At 53.0% G+C, this 18861-nt stretch overlaps 1 protein-coding gene across 1 annotated transcript in view; it reads left to right on the forward strand.

Annotated features, from left to right (window-relative positions):
* The window catches only part of SHANK3 (SH3 and multiple ankyrin repeat domains 3), a 613814-nt gene that overhangs the window by 544049 nt on the left and 50904 nt on the right, over positions 1 to 18861 (forward strand). Inside the window, 2 exon segments of the mRNA XM_060246058.1 lie at positions 3779 to 3906; positions 7235 to 7328. Coding sequence (XP_060102041.1) covers positions 3779 to 3906; positions 7235 to 7328 — 222 coding nt within the window.

The following is an 18861-nucleotide window of genomic DNA, read 5'->3' on the forward strand; positions in this document are numbered from 1 at the left end:
AAACCCTCCTTCTCCTGCAGGCCCTTTTGCACATTTCCAAAGAAGGTTTTTATGGGAGAGCTCCTCAGCTCTGCTTCTGCAGCTGCTGGGCTCTCCTTGATCCAGGCCCAGGGAGCAGGCCCTTGCGTGGGTTACGAGGGGAGGAGGTAATGAATCAATCCACCCCCCTCCCCCTTGTATGCTGGGAAGGGTACCGGTTCTGGTTAGTCTCAGTCTTTCTTTAGTTAGCAGAGCGCATGAGGCTTTAACACAGAAGTGTAGGGTTGCCAATCCCCAGGTGGGAGCAGGGGATCCCCCAGTTTGGAGACCCTTACTCCACTTCAGGGTCATCAGAAAGTGGGGGCGGGGAGGAGGGAAATGTCTGCTGGACACTCCATTATCCCCTACGGAGACCGATAGGGTATAATGGAGAATTGATCCGCAGGTATCTTGGGCTCCGGGGGAGGGGTTTTTTTTGAGGCGGAGGCACCAAATGTGCAGCATAGCATTCAGGGCCTCTCCTCCAAACACCCTCCACATCCAAAAGGTTGGTTCAGAGACGCAGATGTTCTCTCAACACATTGTTAGCTAATATTGGCCACGTTTCAACAATAAATTGCTTTTTCATGAGCTGACAATCCAAAGGCTTGCTGTGGTGTCCAAAGACCTCCACACACAAAGTGCACATACAAAACCTGTAAGATGTGTGTGTTGCCCTGTTCACTCCAAATAGCCACTGTGCATGTCAAGAGAGCCATGAGCTGCGTGCATTCCCAGCATATGAGGTAGAATTCACCTGTATGTTGACTCATCACGTAGCTGCAGTGAAAAAGGCCAACTCCTTGCTCAGGATAAAGGATGGGGTGGAATTGTTTTCTGTGGCCCCAGAAGGTCGGACCAGAACCAATGGGTTGAAATTACATCAAGAGTTTCTGGCTCAACGTTAGGAAGAACTTCCTGACCATTACAGCAGTTCCTCAGTGGAACAAGCTTCCTCAGGAGGTGGTGGGCTCTCCTTCCTTGGAGGTTTTTCAACAGAGGCTAGATGGCCATCTGAGAGCAATGAAGATTCTGTGAATTTAGGGGGAGGTGTTTGTGAGTTTAGAGCAGTTCCTCAGTGGAACAGGCTTCCTCCTTGGGAGGTGGTGGGCTCTCCTTCCTTGGAGGTTTTTCAACAGAGGCTAGATGGCCATCTGACAGCAATGAGGATCCTGTGAATTTAGGGGGAGGTATTTGTGAGTTCCCTGCATTGTGCAGGGGGTTGGACTAGATGACCCTGGAGGTCCCTTCCAACTCTAGGATTACTGGGAAAGGGGTTGGAAAAAATGACCAATATTGTAATGCCCTTGCATAGGGCTATGGTATGGCCATATTTGGAGTACTGTGTACAGTTCTGGTTGCTCCGTGTTAGCAAAAGGATATCAGAGAAATGGACAAAGTGCAAAAGATTGCAACCAAGATGACTGAGGGGTTCAAGTCCCCCCCCCCCCTTCCCTAGGAGGAAAAGCTGGAGAGACTGGGATTATTATTCTTTTGTATAGGAAAAGATGTCTAAGGGGTGATGTACTATATGTTTTATAAAATTATGCATCAGATGAAGTGGATGGAGGTCTTTTCTCCCTCTCCCATTTTACTAGAAAGGGCCTCAGATGAATTTGATGGGCAGTAAGTTCAGGACGGACAAAAGGAAATAGTTCTCCACTCCATGGTTCATTAAACTGGAATTCGCTGCGTGTAGATTTGGTGATGGCCGTGAGTGCAAATAACCTTTAAAAGGGTATAAAAATGGTTCAAGGAGGACAGGGCCCATAAATAGCTACTGATCGTGAGGATTCAGGGAACTCTGGATGCCTCTGAACCCCAGGGCCGATGGTGGTGATGCAAAGTGCCAGGAAGTCACAGCCAATGTACAGCAACCCCATAGGATTTCCAAGGCAAGAGACAGTCAAAGGTGGCTTGCCCTTGCCTGCGTCTCTATAGTAAACTTGGGCTTTCCTGGTGGTCTGACCCCAGCCAAGCAGGGGTGGAATTCTAGAAGAAAAAGACCGCAGATTTATACCCCACCCTTCTCTCTGAATCAGAGTCTCAAAGCAGCTTCCAATCTTCTTTATCTCCTTCCCCCACAACAGACACTCTGTGAGGTGGGTGGAGCTGAGAGGGCTCTCACAGCAGCTGCCCTTTCAAGGACAGCCTCTGCCAGAGCTATGGCTGACCCAAAGCCATCCCAGCAGCTGCAAGTGGAGGAGTGGGGTATCAAACCCGGTTCTCCCAGATAAGAGAGCTCTGGCTGACCCAAGGCCATTCCAGCAGCTGCAAGTGCAGGAGTGGGGAATCAAACCTGGTTCTCCCAGATAAGAGAGCCATGGCTGACCCAAGGCCATTCCAGCAGCTGCAAGTGGAGGAGTGGGGAATCGAATCCGGTTCTCCCAGATAAGAGAGCCATGGCTGACCCAAGGCCATTCCAGCAGCTGCAAGTGGAGGAGTGGGGAATCAAACCCGGTTCTCCCAGGTAAGAGAGCTCTGGCTGACCCAAGGCCATTCCAGCAGCTGCAAGTGGAGGAGTGGGGAATCAAGCCCGGTTCTCCCAGATAAGAGAGCCATGGCTGACCCAAGGCCATTCCAGCAGCTGCAAGTGGAGGAGTGGGGAATCAAACCCAGTTCTCCCAGATAAGAGAGCCATGGCTGACCCAAGGCCATTCCAGCAGCTGCAAGTGGAAGAGGGGGGAATCAAACCTGGTTCTCCCAGATAAGAGAGCTCTGGCTGACCCAAGGCCATCCCAGCAGCTGCAAGTGGAGGAGTGGGGAATCAAACCCCAGATAGGAGTCCGCACACTTAACCGCTACACCAAACTGGCTCTCCAAAGAGGAGCTCCTTTGCATATGAGGCCACATACCCCTGATGTAGCCAGTCCTCCAAGAGTTTACAAGGCTCTTATTTATAAGCTCTTGGAGGCTTGGCTACAACAGGGGTGTGTGGCCTAATATGCAAAGGAGCTCCTGCTAGAACCCCACCCCTGAATGAGAGCTGACCCTGCTTAGTGTGCTCGGGCTAGCCTGCACCTAGAGACATGGTTTGCCGTCATCTCCTTCTGTGCAGCGCAGCCTTCTGGAGCCAGCCCTGCTTCGCTCCCAAGGTCTGGTGGGGCTGGGCCATTCCCGTCAGGGAGACAACCCAGAGGAAAGTCTTGACATCCGTGCCCCGTTCCTTGGTCCTCCACAGCAGCTGCTTGGCCACTGTGTGAAAAGGGGCTGCTGGAACGGATGCACCGTTGGTCTGATCCTGCAGGGCTCTTCTTGTGTTTCTGTGCTCCTGGGCAGGAGCGTTCAGAGCAGAAGATGCAGGCAAACAAGCAGAAACCAAAGCAACTGGCCCAGGCAGTGAGGGATGGGGAAGCTTAAACAGGGCTACCTGCACTCTTTGGGCTTGAGAAATCCCTGAGGGGCGCAAGAGAAGACGGAGAGGCTCTGCTGTGTCTCAGACAACCAGGCTGCAGAGGAGGGCTTAGGAGGAGCCAGCTTTCAGCTCACACTCTGCATTGCACAGCCAGATCCACTCAGCTCTTGAGAATCTCCTTGCGTTCCTCTGTGGGCCTGGTGCGGGGCTTTGCTTACCCTCCAAAGAGCTGTGGGGCCATCCTCCTTGGGGAGGCAGAAGGCAGCCCCTTCCCCCAACCCCTTCTGCTGCTCCTTGGAGGGCTCCCCCCCTCCCTGTGTTGCCCCAGTCATCCCACACCAGGGCATGTCAGGAGTGGGGCTCAGGACCCGACTAACGAAGGGATGTGTGTGTCTGATTTTGCAGAGAAGCTGGATGAAATTTTGGCAGCGGCTGAACCTGCACTGAGAGCGGACATTGTGGAAGCGGATTCCAGGGCAGCCACGGTGAAGCAGCGGCCGACCAGCCGGCGCATCACTCCCGCGGAGATCAGTGTGAGAGAGAAGGGAGCGCATCGGGTCGGGGGAGGGAGTCTGAGGAGAGAACTGGAAGTGGGGGTGAGGCCTCGTTCCCTTGAATGTTTGCCTCACGTTTGCCATGGGGCCTGCGCAAGCAGGATCCAAACATGAGCCAAGATTGTGGCACGCAGCACCTAGTCGAAGACACGTTGCCAGGATCAGGGGTGTGTGGTAGGACCCAGTGAACCAACTGGGTTTGGAACAGAGTAGGAGTCAAGTTGCACCTTTAAGAGCCAGTTTGGGAGTGGGAGTTTGGTGTACTGGTGAAGTTCCTGGACTCTTATCTGGGAGAACCGGGTTTGATTCCCCACTCCTTCACTTGCACCTGCTGGAATGGCCTTGAGTCAGCCAGAGCTCTCTTATCTGGGAGAACCGGGTTTGATTCCCCCCTCCTCCACCTGCAGCTGCTGGAATGGCCTTGGGTCAGCCAGAGCTCTCTTATCTGGGAGAACCGGGTTTGATTTCCCACTCCTCCACCTGCAGCTGCTGGAATGGCCTTGGGTCAGCCAGAGCTCTCTTATCTGGGAGAACCGGGTTTGATTCCCCCCTCCTCCACCTGCAGCTGCTGGAATGGCCTTGGGTCAGCCAGAGCTCTCTTATCTGGGAGAACCGGGTTTGATTCCCCCCTCCTCCACTTGCAGCTGCTGGAATGGCTTTGGGTCAGCCAGAGCTCTCTTATCTGGGAGAACTGGGTTTGATTCCCCACTCCTGCACTTGCAGTTGCTGGAATGGCCTTGGGTCAGCCATTGCTCTCTTATCTGGGAGAACCGTGTTTCGTTCCCCACTCCTCCACATGCAGCTGCTGGAATGGCTTTGGGTCAGCCAGAGCTCTCTTATCTGGGAGAACCGGGTTTGATTCCCCACTCCGCCACATGCAGCTGCTAGAATGGCTTTGGGTCAGCCATAGCTCTCTTATCTGGGAGAACCGGGTTTGATTCCCCACTCCTCCACTTGCACCTGCTGGAATGGCCTTGGGTCAGCCATGGCTCTCTTATCTGGGAGAACCGGGTTTCATTCCCCACTTCTCCACTTACAGCTGCTGGAATGGCCTTGGGTCAGCCATGGCTCTCATATCTGGGAGAACCGGGTTTGATTCCCCACTCCTCCACTTGCAGCTGCTGGAATGGCCTTGGGTCAGCCATAGCTCTCTTATCTGGGAGAACTGGGTTTGATTCCCCACTCCTCCATGTGCACCTGCTGGAATGGCCTGGGGTCAGCCCTAGCTGTCTTATCTGGGAGAACCGGGTTTGATTCCCCCACTCCTCCACTTGCACCTGCTGGAATGGCCTTGGGTCAGCCATAGCTCTTGCAGGAGTTGTCCTTGAAAGAATAGTTTCTGTCAGAGCTCTCTCAGCCCCACCTACCTCATAGGGTGTCTGTTGTGGGGAGAGAAGTTATAGGAGATTGTAAGCTGCTCTGAGTCTCTGATTCAAAGAGAAGGGCGGGGTATAAATCTGCAGTCGTCTTCTTCTTAAGACCAGGAAGGTTTTATTCAGAATGGAGGCTTTCATGTGCTAGAAGCACACTTCAGACAATAGGAAGGAATGGCAAACAGTCCTAAATATAGAGAGAGTGGGCAGTGAATTAGTATGTAAAATCATGGAAAAGTTTGTTAGCAGATTAAAAGAAGCACCATTTGGGGCCATTCCATCCTATTGTCCAATGAAGTGTGCCTCTAGCTCATCAAAGCTTCCGTCCTGAATCAAACTTGGTTGGTCTTAAAGATGCAGCTTGTCTCCTACTTTGTTTTATCGCTTCAGACCAGCACGGCTACCCACTTGGGTTTGGAACAGCTTTGGTGGGCCGAATTCTTCTCAAAACCCTGTGCGGGTCAGCTGGACATCCCCAGCCCTTCTGGTTCCAAAAAGCTTGACCTCCAAAGCTTATGGCCCAAGGATGCCGTAGTCCCATTTATAGAGGAAGGGACCATCCTGTTCTGGGGGGCCAGAGTGGGGCTGCCAGAAAACACCTCTTTGTTCCCACAAAAGGGCTTCTGTTCGGTTTTCAAGGTGCCCCTTCTCCTATCGCAGTTCCTCTGCACTTCCGCTCTGACTTGCCCCAGCCTTCCCTGCTCTCCCTCCCACCATCTCTTTGATGCCCAGAGAGTGGCCATCAACGGTGCACCCCGCCATTAAGTTGCACTCCAAGGGAATGGGAGTTGGTCCCCCACCCCACGGAGCATTTGGGCAGGTTTTGATTAGAGCCAGAACATAGAGGCCTACAGCCTCTCTCATGTGTGGGCTCAGGCAGGCAAGATAGAGATCAGGAGGCACATTCCACCCCCTAGAGTGTTGTGTTCATTTTGGGGCACCACATTTTAAGAAGGATCTAGACAAGCTGGAAGGGGTCCAGAGGAGGGCGACCAAGATGGGGAGGGGTCTGGAGACCAAGTCCTATGAGGACGGGTTGAAGGACCTGGGGATGTTTAGCCTGGAGAGGAGGCGGCTGAGTGATCACTGGTGTGGAGTTGTTCTCTGTTGCCCCAGAAGGGTGGATCAGAACCAGTAGGTTGAAATTAAATCAGAAGCATTTTCAACCAAACATTAGGAAGAACTTCCTGATAGTTAGAGTTCCTCAGTGGAACAGGGAGGTGGTGGGCTCTCCTTCTTCGGAGGTTTTCAGACAGAGGCTAGATGGCCCTCTGACAGCAATGCTGGTAGTGAACTTGGGCAGTGGGAGGGCAGGGAGGGCCGCATCCATGCTTAGTTCTCATGACCTTTTCTTACATGTCAAGGGAAATGCTGTTTGCCACTTTGGGGTCAGGCAACAATTTTTCGCCAGGCCGATTTGAGCAGAGATCCTGGAAGTTTTTTGCCATCCTCTGGGCATGGAACAGGGATCACTGAAGGGGAGGTGGAGAGTGGGGGGGGGCGTGTTTGTGAATTTCCTGCATTGTGCAGGGGGTTGGGCTAGATGACCCTGGAGGTCCCTTCCAACTCTAGGAGGGGATGTAACTCTTCTGCCTGTACTCCATTTCGCTAATTAAAACTGGACTCCGCTTTTTATGTAAAGGACCCATTCTTCCTTAAAATGCAAATACTGAAACAGGGATTCTAGTTTCAAAAACTGAACCTGTGTGGCACTTGAATGGTTAACCTGCCCTCCTCCTCCTCTCCATGGCCCCAAGGCAAAGTGAGGCTGCCTGCAGTTTGCATTTGAGAGGAGGGGAGATCGTTCTCTCCTCTCTTTGAGCCCTCACTGCCCTCCTCCCTCACTGTCCTTTCTCAAGGCCTGGTGGGGAATTGTCTAGAGCTGAAGTACTGCTTCTGGGATGAGAATCTCTCTTGTCCTGTTCTTTTCCTAGTCACTGTTTGAGCGCCAAGGGATGGCAGCGCATGCTGGGCCAGATAAACCCCACATTTCGCTACGCAAAGGAATTCCACGGACAAAATCTGTAGGTAAGTGTGATGTTTCCACTGTTAGCCAACACCAAGCAGGTCCTTTCCTTGAGACACACACACCACTCACCTGGGCATCAGGCTAAGTAGTCCCCAGCCGCTAGTGAGCTCCTCTCCATCTGTCTTGGGCTAGCCATGTGTCCCTCTTGCAGCTTGCCTGCCTATGGAGTTGTCACCAGCTGAGCACCATGCCACATGGCAAGCCACATGTGTAGGTGCCATGATTTCTGTGCTGTGGCACAGCTGGAGGTGTTGCAATCACGTGTGGGGCAGCCACCCCTTCTTGGTGCAATACAGATGAAAGTCACACACTCAAGATGGCCTGCAGGCACTGGGATGGCTGGTCATTGGGGAGGGAGGGTGGCTCAGTGGTAGAGCCTCTGCTTGGGAAGCAGAAGGTTCCAGGTTCAATCCCCGGCATCTCCAACTAAAAAGGGTCCAGTCAAAGAGGCATGAAAAACCTCCGCTTGAGACCCTGGAGAGCCGCTGCCAGGCTGAGTAGACAAGACTGACTTTGATGGACTCGGGGTAATTCAGTATAAGGCAGCTACATATGTTCATATATGTTGGGGAGGGAGGGTGGCTCAGTGCTGGAACATCTGCTTGGGAAGCAGAAGGTCCCAGGTTCAATCCCTGGCATCTCCAACTAAAAAGGGTCCAGCCAAGTAGGTGTGGAAAACCTCAGCTGGAGGCCCTGGAGAGCCGCTGCCGGTCAGCGGAGGGACTGTGGCTCAGTGGTAGAGCATCTGCTTGGGAAGCAGAAGGTCCCAGGTTCAATCCCCGGCATCTCCAACTAAAAAGGGTCCAGGCAAAGAGGCGTGAAAAACCTCCGCTTGAGACCCTGGAGAGCCACTGCCAGGCTGAGTAGACAAGGTTGACTTTGATGGACTCAGGGGGTGATTCAGTATAAGGCAGCTTCATATGTTCATATATGTTGGGGAGGGATGGTGGCTCAGTGGTAGAACATCTGCTTGGGAAGCAGAAGGTCCCAGGTTCAATCCCCGGCATGTCCAACTAAAAAGGGGTCCAGGCAAGATAGGCCTGAAAAACCTCGGCTTGAGACCCTGGAGAGCTGTTGCCAGTCTGAGTAGACAAGACTGACTTGGATGGACCCAGAGGGGTCTCATTCAATACAAGGCAGCTTCATATGTTCTGTTATTAGGGGAGGGATGGTGGCTCAGTGGTAGAGCATCTGCTTGGGAAGCAGAAGCTCCCAGGCTCAATCCCCGGCATCTCCAACTCAAAAGGGTCCAGGCAAGTAGGCATGAAAAATCTCAGCATGAGACCCTGGAGAGCCGCTGCCAGTCTGAGTAGACAAGGTTGACTTTGATGGATTCGGGGTGATTCAGTATAAGGCAGCTTCATATGTTCATATATGTTGGGGAGGGAGGGTGGCTCAGTGGTAGAGCACCTGCTTGGTAACTAGAAGGTCCCAGGTTCAATCCCCGGCATCTCCAACTCAAAAGGGTCCAGGCAAAGAGGCGTGAAAAACCTCTGCTTGAGACCCTGGAGAGCCGCTGCCAGTCTGAGTAGACAAGACTGACTTGGATGGACCCAGGGGGGGTCTGATTCAGTAGAAGGCAGCTTCATATGTTCAATCAGTTGTATTAAGCAAGAGAGAAAGCCATGTAGAGGAAGGGAGGGAAGGAAGGAAGAAAAGGGGGAAATGTTGCAGGTTTTCCATCTTGTTCTCTTGCGCATGCTAAGGCACAGTCTTACTGGGGATTTTTGTTACAGATGCCCAGGGCTTCTTTTGTAGCAGGAACTCCTTTGCATATTAGGCCACACACCCCTGATATAGCCAGTGGAGCTTAGAGTAGGCCTTGGAATAAGAGCCTCGTAAGCTCCAGGAGGATTGGCTACATCAGGGGTGTGTGGCCTGATATGCAAAGGAGTTCCTGCTACAAAAAAAGCCCTGCAAGATGCCTCTTGAAACACCTTCCAGTAACTGTCTTTACTGGCTTTGTGTTGGCAGCCTCCCCCTCTCCGGCAAGGCCTTGGTCTCCCTGCCTGTCCTGTGCCTTTAAGGGGAGGGGGCTGTAGCTCAGGGGCAGACCACCTGCTTGGCATGCAGAAGGTCCCAGGTCCCATCCCTGTCAGCATCTCCACTTAACAGGACCAGGCAGGAGGTGATGAGAAAGACCTTTCTCTACTTGAGACGTGCTGAAGAGCTGCTGCCAGCCCGAGTAGGCAATACCGACCTTGATGGAACAGCAGTCAGATTCCGTAGAAGGCAGCTTCCTGCAGCCACGCCTCTGCCTGACAATTAAGCACACTGTCCTCCTAGTCCAGAGGCCCTGTGCAAGGTGTTCGTTTCACTTCCCTCACAGAAGTTGGACCGTTTGTCAACAATTTGGTGCAGCTCCAGATTCCTGCACCCTGAGCAGTTAGGATTTTGGAGAACATTCCGTGGCACAGCAGCAGCTTCAGATTCCTGCACCCTGAGCAGTTAGGATTTTGGAGAACATTCCGTGGCCTCGCAGCAGCTCCAACCAATGGCTAGGGGAGGCTGGCAGGCGACAGGCGGGTGACCGTCAGTCTTTAGCCTCCTGCATATGATAACTGGGTGTTAGGCAAGTGTGGCACTGTGATGCAGAAAGGAGATTTGGGCTTTAAAAGGCGACCGTTTGATGCGAGAGAGGGAAATTATATTTGTAGCAAGAACTTGGAAGTACTGGTGAGCCACTCCAGCCAGACTGACCATTTCAGGGTGGGAGGGTGAAAGGACTTGGGAACTGAGGAAGCCATCCACGGAAGGCTTCCTTGTGGCACTTCCAGCTAAGCTGCCTTGCGTGGCAAGTGGGCCTCAGAGTCCGATCAACCGTGCTTGTAGGGCCCATCACGGACCCTCCTGACCCAGCCCCACAGGCAGAAATATGACCATCACTTAGCGTTGCCCGCTCAGCTTGCCTTGGAGATCAGCATACAAAGGGAAGGGACCACGTGGCTTGTAAGAAAGCCTCATGTCAGAGTGTTGTCCCGTAGACCGATGAGTGTTCTGCTCAGTAAGAAGCCTTGCAGGAGTTCCCCAATTTGCAGAACTAAGTTTGAACCCAGAATTTCTCTGCCGCAGGATCTGCTTATAACTTGCAGAGCTGGGGGACTGCAACTAAATTTGAATCCAGTAGCGCCTTAGAGGCCCAGCAATATTTTCGGAGAATAAGCTTTGAAGAGACAAAGCTCCTTTGGTCCGATAGCTGATGATGGGGGCTTTGACTTTGGACATCTCAGACCCCTCCCCAAATCTTGTTGGTCTCTGAGGCGCTGCTAGATTCCAAGCTCACCGTTCTGCTGCAGAACAGCTGTGCCCCCTCTGGAACTGAAGGACTGCAGCATTGGAGGAAAGCGAACAGACCCGGTTGAATAGCCTAGAGGCACGCAGGGCCAAAACCGTGGGGCGTTTCTCCTGCAGAAGCCCTGAGGCTGCAGGGAGAAGGCACGAGAAGGAACCTCAGCAAATCCAGTAGACCAGGGGTGACCAAACTTGCTTAGAGCCACATAGAATAAATGTCAGATGTTTGAGAGCCACAAGACATCAACATCTGATGTTTGAGGAAGGAAGGAAGGAAGGAAGGAAGGAAGGAAGGAAGGAAGGAAGGAAGGAAGGAAGGAAGGAAGGAAGGAAGGAAGGAAGGAAGGAAGGATCGGAGGGAGGGAGGAAGGATCGGAGGGAGGGAGGAAGGAAGGCAAATAGATGGGAGGAAAGGAGAGGTAGAAAGAGAGTCACTTTAACTACATTCTCCAAGCTACTGGCTGGCTTGGCAAGGAGAAGTGATTTAAAGAAACAAATGCCTTCTCCAACCCGGCCAACAGGGCAGTGGGGGCTTCAAGAGCCGCATGTGGTTCCCAAGCCACAGTTTGGCCACCGCTGCAGTAGACGCTGATGAAGGAAGGGAGGGGGGTCTGGGGTGGGGGGTGGGATTTATTGGAGAGAAGACTCTTAATTCCCATGGATTATAGCTGGAAGTCACAGCTTCAGTGGTTGGCAAAAGGAGGGCCTTGAGGGGCCACCCAGCCAGTGTTCTCGACAGTGAGATGAGCGTCTCAAGCGGCCTTTCGCAAGGGCTGAGAAATACTCCAACGACCCAGCCCAAGTTGCCGGCTGCCTGCCCCCTCGTTCCAGAGAAGGAAGGGCAGTCCAATGACATCAGCCGTGTCTGGCTATGAGGAAATGTTCCGGAGACAGGAAAAGCTGGCACATGGGCGGTGAGTCAGCTCTGGAACTGTTCTTCCTGGACGTGGAGCTTCTGCGGTGCCCCTTGACGGCAGCTGCAAGGACAGATCTTCCTTGAGAACCCTTTCCGGGCATTGAGCAGCATGTCAGGTCCACTTGGGCTGCAGCACCTTCCATTGGCCTCAGAGCGAGAGGAGCAGAAGCAAAGCACCCCCACTGTACCCTTGGCTCTACTCCCATCTGAGCTGGAAGCCAGAACTGGTCTCTCCTAACCCACCACTCCCTCCACCCTTCTAAAGGTCCCCACCAGGCTGCGTTTGATTCCCTACTCCTCCACTTGCAGCTGCTGGAATGGCCTTGGGTCAGCCAGAGCTCTCTTATCTGGGAGAACCGGGTTTGATTCCCCCCTCCTCCACTTGCAGCTGCTGGAATGGCCTTGGGTCAGCCACGGCTCTCTTATCTGGGAGAACCAGGTTTGATTCCCCACTCCTCCACTTGCACCTGCTGGAATGTCCTTGGGTCAGCCAGAGCTCTCTTATATGGGAGAACCGGGTTTGATTTCCCCCTCCTCCACTTGCAGCTGCTGGAATGGCCTTGGGTCAGCCATAGATCTCTTATCTGGGAGAAACGGGTTTGATTCCCCACTCCTCCTCTTGCAGCTGCTGGAATGGCCTTGGGTCAGCCAGAGCTCTCTTATCTGGGAGAACCAGGTTTGATTCCCCCCTCCTCCACTTGCCCCTGCTGGAATGGCCTTGGGTCAGCCACAGCTCTCTTATCTGGGAGAACCGGGTTTGATTCCCCCCTCCTCCACTTGCAGCTGCTGGAATGGTCTTGAGTCAGCCACAGCTGTCTTATCTGGGAGAACCGGGTTTGATTCCCCCCTCCTCCACTTGCAGCTGCTGGAATGGTCTTGAGTCAGCCACAGCTCTCTTATCTGGGAGAACCGGGTTTGATTCCCCACTCCTCCACTTGCCCCTGCTGGAATGGCCTTGGGTCAGCCAGCACTCTCTTATATGGGAGAACCGGGTTTGATTTCCCCCTCCTCCACTTGCAGCTGCTGGAATGGCCTTGGGTCAGCCATAGATCTCTTATCTGGGAGAAACGGGTTTGATTCCCCACTCCTCCTCTTGCAGCTGCTGGAATGGCCTTGGGTCAGCCAGAGCTCTCTTATCTGGGAGAACCAGGTTTGATTCCCCCCTCCTCCACTTGCAGCTGCCGGAATGGCCTTGGGTCAGCCATAGCTCTCTTATCTGGGAGAACCGGGTTTGATTCCCCACTCCTCCACTTGCCCCTGCTGGAATGGCCTTGGGTCAGCCAGCACTCTCTTATATGGGAGAACCGGGTTTGATTTCCCCCTCCTCCACTTGCAGCTGCTGGAATGGCCTTGGGTCAGCCATAGCTCTCTTATCTGGGAGAACCGGGTTTGATTCCCCACTCCTCCACTTGCACCTGCTGGAATGGCCTTCGGTCAGCCATAGCTCTCTTATCTGGGAGAACTGGGTTTGATTCCCCACTCCTCCACTCGCAGCTGGAATGGCCTTGGGTCAGTCATAGCTCTCTTATCTGGGAGAACTGGGTTTGATTCCCCACTCCTCCACTTGCAGCTGCTGGAATGGCCTTGGGTCAGCCATAGCTCTGGCAGAGGTTGTCCTTGAAAGGGCAGCTGCTGTGAGAGCCCTCTCAGCCCCACCCACCTCATAGGGTGTCTGTTGTGGGGGAGGAAGGGAAAGGAGATTGTACGCTGCTCTGAGACTAATTCAGAAAGAAGAGCGGGGTATAAATCCAGTATCTTCTTAGAGTGCCAGTTTGTGGTTAAGTGTGTGAACTCTTATCTGGGAGAACCAGGTTTGATTCCCCACTCCTCCACTTGCAGCTGCTGGAATGGCCTTGGGTCAGCCAGAGCTCTCTTATCTGGGAGAACCAGGTTGGATTCCTCACTCCTCCACTTGCAGCTGCTGGAATGGCCTTGGGTCAGTCAGAGCTCTCTTATCTGGGAGAACCGGGTTTGATTCCCCACTCCTCCACTTGCACCTGCTGGGATGGCCTTGGGTCAGCCAGAGCTCTCTTATCTGGGAGAACCAGGTTGGATTCCCCACTCCTCCACTTGCACCTGCTGGGATGGCCTTGGGTCAGCCAGAGCTCTCTTATCTGGGAGTACCGGGTTTGATTCCCCACTCCTCCACTTGCACCTGCTGGAATGGCCTTGGGTCAGCCAGAGCTCTCTTATCTGGGAGAACCAGGTTGGATTCCTCACTCCTCCACTTGCAGCTGCTGGAATGGCCTTGGGTCAGCCAGAGCTCTCTTATCTGGGAGAACCAGGTTGGATTCCCCACTCCTCCACTTGCACCTGCTGGGATGGCCTTGGGTCAGCCAGAGCTCTCTTATCTGGGAGAACCAGGTTGGATTCCTCACTCCTCCACTTGCACCTGCTGGGATGGCCTTGGGTCAGCCAGAGCTCTCTTATCTGGGAGAACCAGGTTGGATTCCTCACTCCTCCACTTGCACCTGCCGGAATGGCCTTGGGTCAGCTAGAGCTCTCTTATCTGGGAGAACCGAATTTAATTCCCCACTCCTCCACTTGCACCTGCCGGAATGGCCTTGGGTCAGCTAGAGCTCTCTTATCTGGGAGAACCGGGTTTTAACATATGAACATATGAAGCTGCCTTCTACTGAATCAGACTCTTGGTCCATCAAAGTCAGTATTGTCTTCTCAGACTGGCAGCGGCTCTCCAGGCTCTCAGGCTGAGGTTTTTCACACCTATTTGCCTGGACCCTTTTTTGGAGATGCCAGGGATTGAACCTGGGACCTTCTGCTTCCCAAACAGATGCTCTACCACTGAGCCACCGTCCCTCCCCCAACCACCATCCCTCCCCCACCACCGTCCCTCCCCCACTCCTCCACTTGCACCTGCTGGAATGCCCTTGGGTCAGCCATAGCTCTGGCAGAGGTTGTCCTTGAAAAGGCAGCTGCTGTGAGAGCCCTCTCCAGCCCCACCCACCTCACAGGGTGTCTCTTGTGGGGGAAGGAGATAAAGGAGATTGTGAGCTGCTCTGAGTCTCTGATTCAGAGAGAAGGGCGGGGTATAAATCTGTAGTCGTCGTCTTCTTCTGAGCATGCTCAGTGTCATCACTCTACCCAGCAGCCCTCTGGGGGCTTAGGAGGCCAGTAGCAGTTACTGAGCAATCTACCCCCATGCCCTTTCCCGACTCCCAGGGTGGAGCTTCCTGGCAGCCAAAGGTGGCCGGCTGTCAAAGGGCTGGCTGCCTGACTCTTAAAGGGCCAATAGCCATGGACCTGCTGGCTGGAGGGAGGGAGGGCCTTTACAAGGCACACTTGTGGCCCCAGGAGCCCTAATGGATGCTGGGTTTGACAGTGGCACTGTGTGACACAGAGTGTTGGACTGGAGGGGCCACTGGCCTGGTCCAACAGGGCTTCTCTTATGTTCTTATGTGACACAGAGTGTTGGACTGGAGGGGCCTCTGGCCTGATCCAACAGGGCTTCTCTTATGTTCTTATGTGACACAGAGTGTTGGACTGGAGGGGCCACTGGCCTGGTCCAACAGGGCTTCTATTATGTTCTTATGTGACACAGAGTGTTGGACTGGACGGGCCACTGGCCTGGTCCAACAGGGCTTCTCTTATGTTCTTATGTGACACAGAGTGTTGGACTGGAGGGGCCACTGGCCTGATCCAACAGGGCTTCTCTTATGTTCTTACGTGACACAGAGTGTTGGACTGGATGGGCCACTGGCCTGGTCCAACAGGGCTTCTCTTATGTTCTTATGTGACACAGAGTGTTGGACTGGAGGGGCCACTGGCCTGATCCAACAGGGCTTCTCTTATGTTCTTATGTGACACAGAGTGTTGGACTGGATGGGCCACTGGCCTGGTCCAACAGGGCTTCTCTTATGTTCTTATGTGACACAGAGTGTTGGACTGGAGGGGCCACTGGCCTGATCCAACAGGGCTTCTCTTATGTTCTTATGTGACACAGAGTGTTGGACTGGAGGGGCCATTGGCCTGATCCAACAGGGCTTCTCTTATGTTCTTATGTGACACAGAGTGTTGGACTGGATGGGTTACTGGTCTGATCCAACATGGCTTCTCTTTTTTGACACAGAGTGTTCGACTGGATGGGCCACTGGCCAGATCCAACATGGCTTCTTTTATGCTCTTATGTGACACAGAGTGTTGGACTGGATGGGCCACTGGCCTGATCCAACAGGGCTTCTCTTATGTTCTTATGTGACACAGAGTGTTGGACTGGAGGGGCCACTGGCCTGATCCAACATGACTTCTGTTATGTTCTTATGTGACACAGAGTGTTGGACTGGAGGGGCCATAGGCCTGATCCAACTGGGCTTCTCTTATGTTCTTATGTGACACAGAGTGTTGGACTGGATGGGCCACTGGCCTGATCCAACAGGGCTCCTCTTGTTCTTATGTGACACAGAGTGTTGGACTGGAGGGGCCATTGGCCTGATCCAACAGGGCTTCTCTTATGTTCTTATGTGACACAGAGTGTTGGACTGGACGGGCCACTGGCCTGATCCAACATGGCTTCTCTTATGTTCTTATCGCCTATGCTATTTAATATCTATATCCGCCCCCTTGCCCAGATTGCCAGGAGGTATGGGCTTGGGTGTCACCAGTATGCAGATGACACCCAGCTCTATCTGCTAATGGATGGCCGGCCTGGCTGTGTCCCAGAGAATTTGGACCTGGCACTGCATGCCGTTGAGTGGGCTGAAATTGAATCCAGCGAAGACAGAAGTCCTTTGCCTGGGTTGGGGCGCTCGGGGAGGGGAAATACCTCTCCCGGTTTTTGACGGGGCGCCATTGAAAGCGGTGCGCCGGGTCAAGAGCCAGGGAGTCCTACTGGAGCCTTAATTATCAATGGAGGCCCAGATAGCAGCCACTGCCAAATCAGCCTTTTTTCACCTGAGGCGGGCAAGGCAGTTGGCTCCCTTCCTAGAGTGTCGGGACCTGGCAACAGTGATCCATGCAACGGTCACCTCAAGATTAGATTACTGTAATGCCCTCTAAGTGGGGCTGCCTCTGTGCCGAACCTGGAAGCTGCAGCTAGTGCAGAACGCGGCTGCTAGACTGTTGCTGGGGCTCCCTAAATGGGAGCACATACAGCCGGGGCTGCGTGAACTGCACTGGCTGCCAGTTATATACCGGGTTCGTTACAAAGTGCTGGTCATTACATTTAAAGCCCTATATGGCCGAGGACCTGCCTACCTTAGGGACCGTCTCTCCCCATACAAACCCCAGAGAGCACTGAGGTCAGCAGGGAAGAACCTGCTGACTATCCCTGGGCCAAAAGAGGCAAAACTCCAGAGTACCCGTACTCGGGCTTTCTCTGTCATGGCTCCACAGCTGTGGAATCAGCTTCCAGAAGAAATGTGGGCCCTGCGGGACTTTAAACAGTTCCGCAGGGCCTGCAACACCATCCTGTTCCGAATGGCCTTCACTGAGTAGAACTGCTAAGTAAAACTTGCTATCTGGGTAATAGGACAAAATATTAATTTTATTGTTTTTAGAATTCTAATGGATTTTAATTAATTGTAGTTAAAATGTTATATTATACAATGTATGTATTGAATTCTTGTTGTTAGCCGCCCTGAGCCTGCTCCGGCAGGGAGGGCGGGATACAAATAAAATGTGATGATGATGATGTGACACAGAGTGTTGGACTGGATGGGCCATTGGCCTGATCCAACAGGGCTTCTCTTATGTTCTTATGTGACACAGAGTGTTGGACTGGAGGGGCCATTGGCCTGATCCAACAGGGCTTCTCTTATGTTCTTATGTGACACAGAGTGTTGGACTGGATGGGCCATTGGCCTCTTCCAAAATGGCTTCTCTTCTGTTCTTATGTGACACAGAGTGTTGGACTGGATGGGACATTGGCCTCTTCCAACATGGCTTCTCTTATGTTCTTATGTGACACAGAGTGTTGGACTGGATGGGCCATTGGCCTGATCCAACATGGCTTCTCTTATGTTCTTATGTGACACAGAGTGTTGGACTGGATGGGCCACTGGCCTGATCCAACATGGCTTCTCTTATGTTCTTATGTGACACAGAGCGTTGGACTGGATGGGCCATTGGTCCGATCCAACATGGCTTCTCTTATGTTCTTATGTGACACAGAGTGTTGGACTGGATGGTCCATTGGCCTGATCCAAGATGGCTTCTCTTTATGTTCTTATGTGACACAGAGTGTTGGACTGGATGGGCAACTGGCTGATCCAACATGGCTTCTCTTATGTTCTTATGTGACAAAGAGTGCTGGACTGGATGGGCCACTGGCCTGATCCAACATGGCTTCTCTTATGTTCTTATGTGACACAGAGTGTGGGACTGGAGGGGCCACTGGCCTGATCAAACATGGCTTCCGTTATGTTCTTATGTGACACAGACTGGATGGGCCATTGGCCTGATCCAACATGGCTTCTCTTCTGTTCTTATGCGACACAGAGTGTTGGACTGGATGGGCAACTGGCTGATCCAACATGGCTTCTCTTATGTTCTTATGTGACAAAGAGTGCTGGACTGGATGGGCCACTGGCCTGATCCAACATGGGTTCTCTTATGTTCTTACGTGACACAGAGTGTGGGACTGGAGGGCCACTGGCCTGATCCAACATGGCTTCTCTTATGTTCTTACGTGACACAGAGGGTGGGACTGGAGGGCCACTGGCCTGATCCAACATGGCTTCTCTTATGTTCTTACGTGACACAGAGGGTGGGACTGGAGGGGCCACTGGCCTGATCCCACATGGCTTCTCTTATGTTCTTACGTGACACAGAGTGTGGGACTGGAGGGCCACTGGCCTGATCCAACATGGCTTCTCTTATGTTCTTACGTGACACAGAGTGTGGGACTGGATGGGCCACTGGCCTGATCCAACATGGCTTCTCTTATGTTCTTACGTGACACAGAGTGTGGGACTGGAGGGGCCACTGGCCTGATCCAACATGGCTTCTCTTATGTTCTTACGTGACACAGAGTGTGGGACTGGATGGGCCAATGGCCTGATCCAACATGGCTTCTCTTATGTTCTTATGTGACACAGAGTGTTGGACTGGAGGGGCCACTGGCCTGATCCAACAGGGCTTCTCTTATGTTCTTATGTGACACAGAGTGTTGGACTGGATGGGCCACTGGCCTGATCCAACAGGGCTTCTCTTATGTTCTTATGTGACACAGAGTGTTGGACTGGAGGGCCATTGGCCTGATCCAACAGGGCATCTCTTATGTTCTTATGTGACACAGAGTGTTGGACCGGATGGGCCACTGGCCTGATCCAACAGGGCTTCTCTTATGTTCTTATGTGACACAGAGTGTT

The sequence above is a fragment of the Heteronotia binoei genome, chromosome 8 (assembly GCF_032191835.1).
Source record: "Heteronotia binoei isolate CCM8104 ecotype False Entrance Well chromosome 8, APGP_CSIRO_Hbin_v1, whole genome shotgun sequence".
Taxonomy (NCBI): Eukaryota; Metazoa; Chordata; class Lepidosauria; order Squamata; family Gekkonidae; genus Heteronotia; species Heteronotia binoei.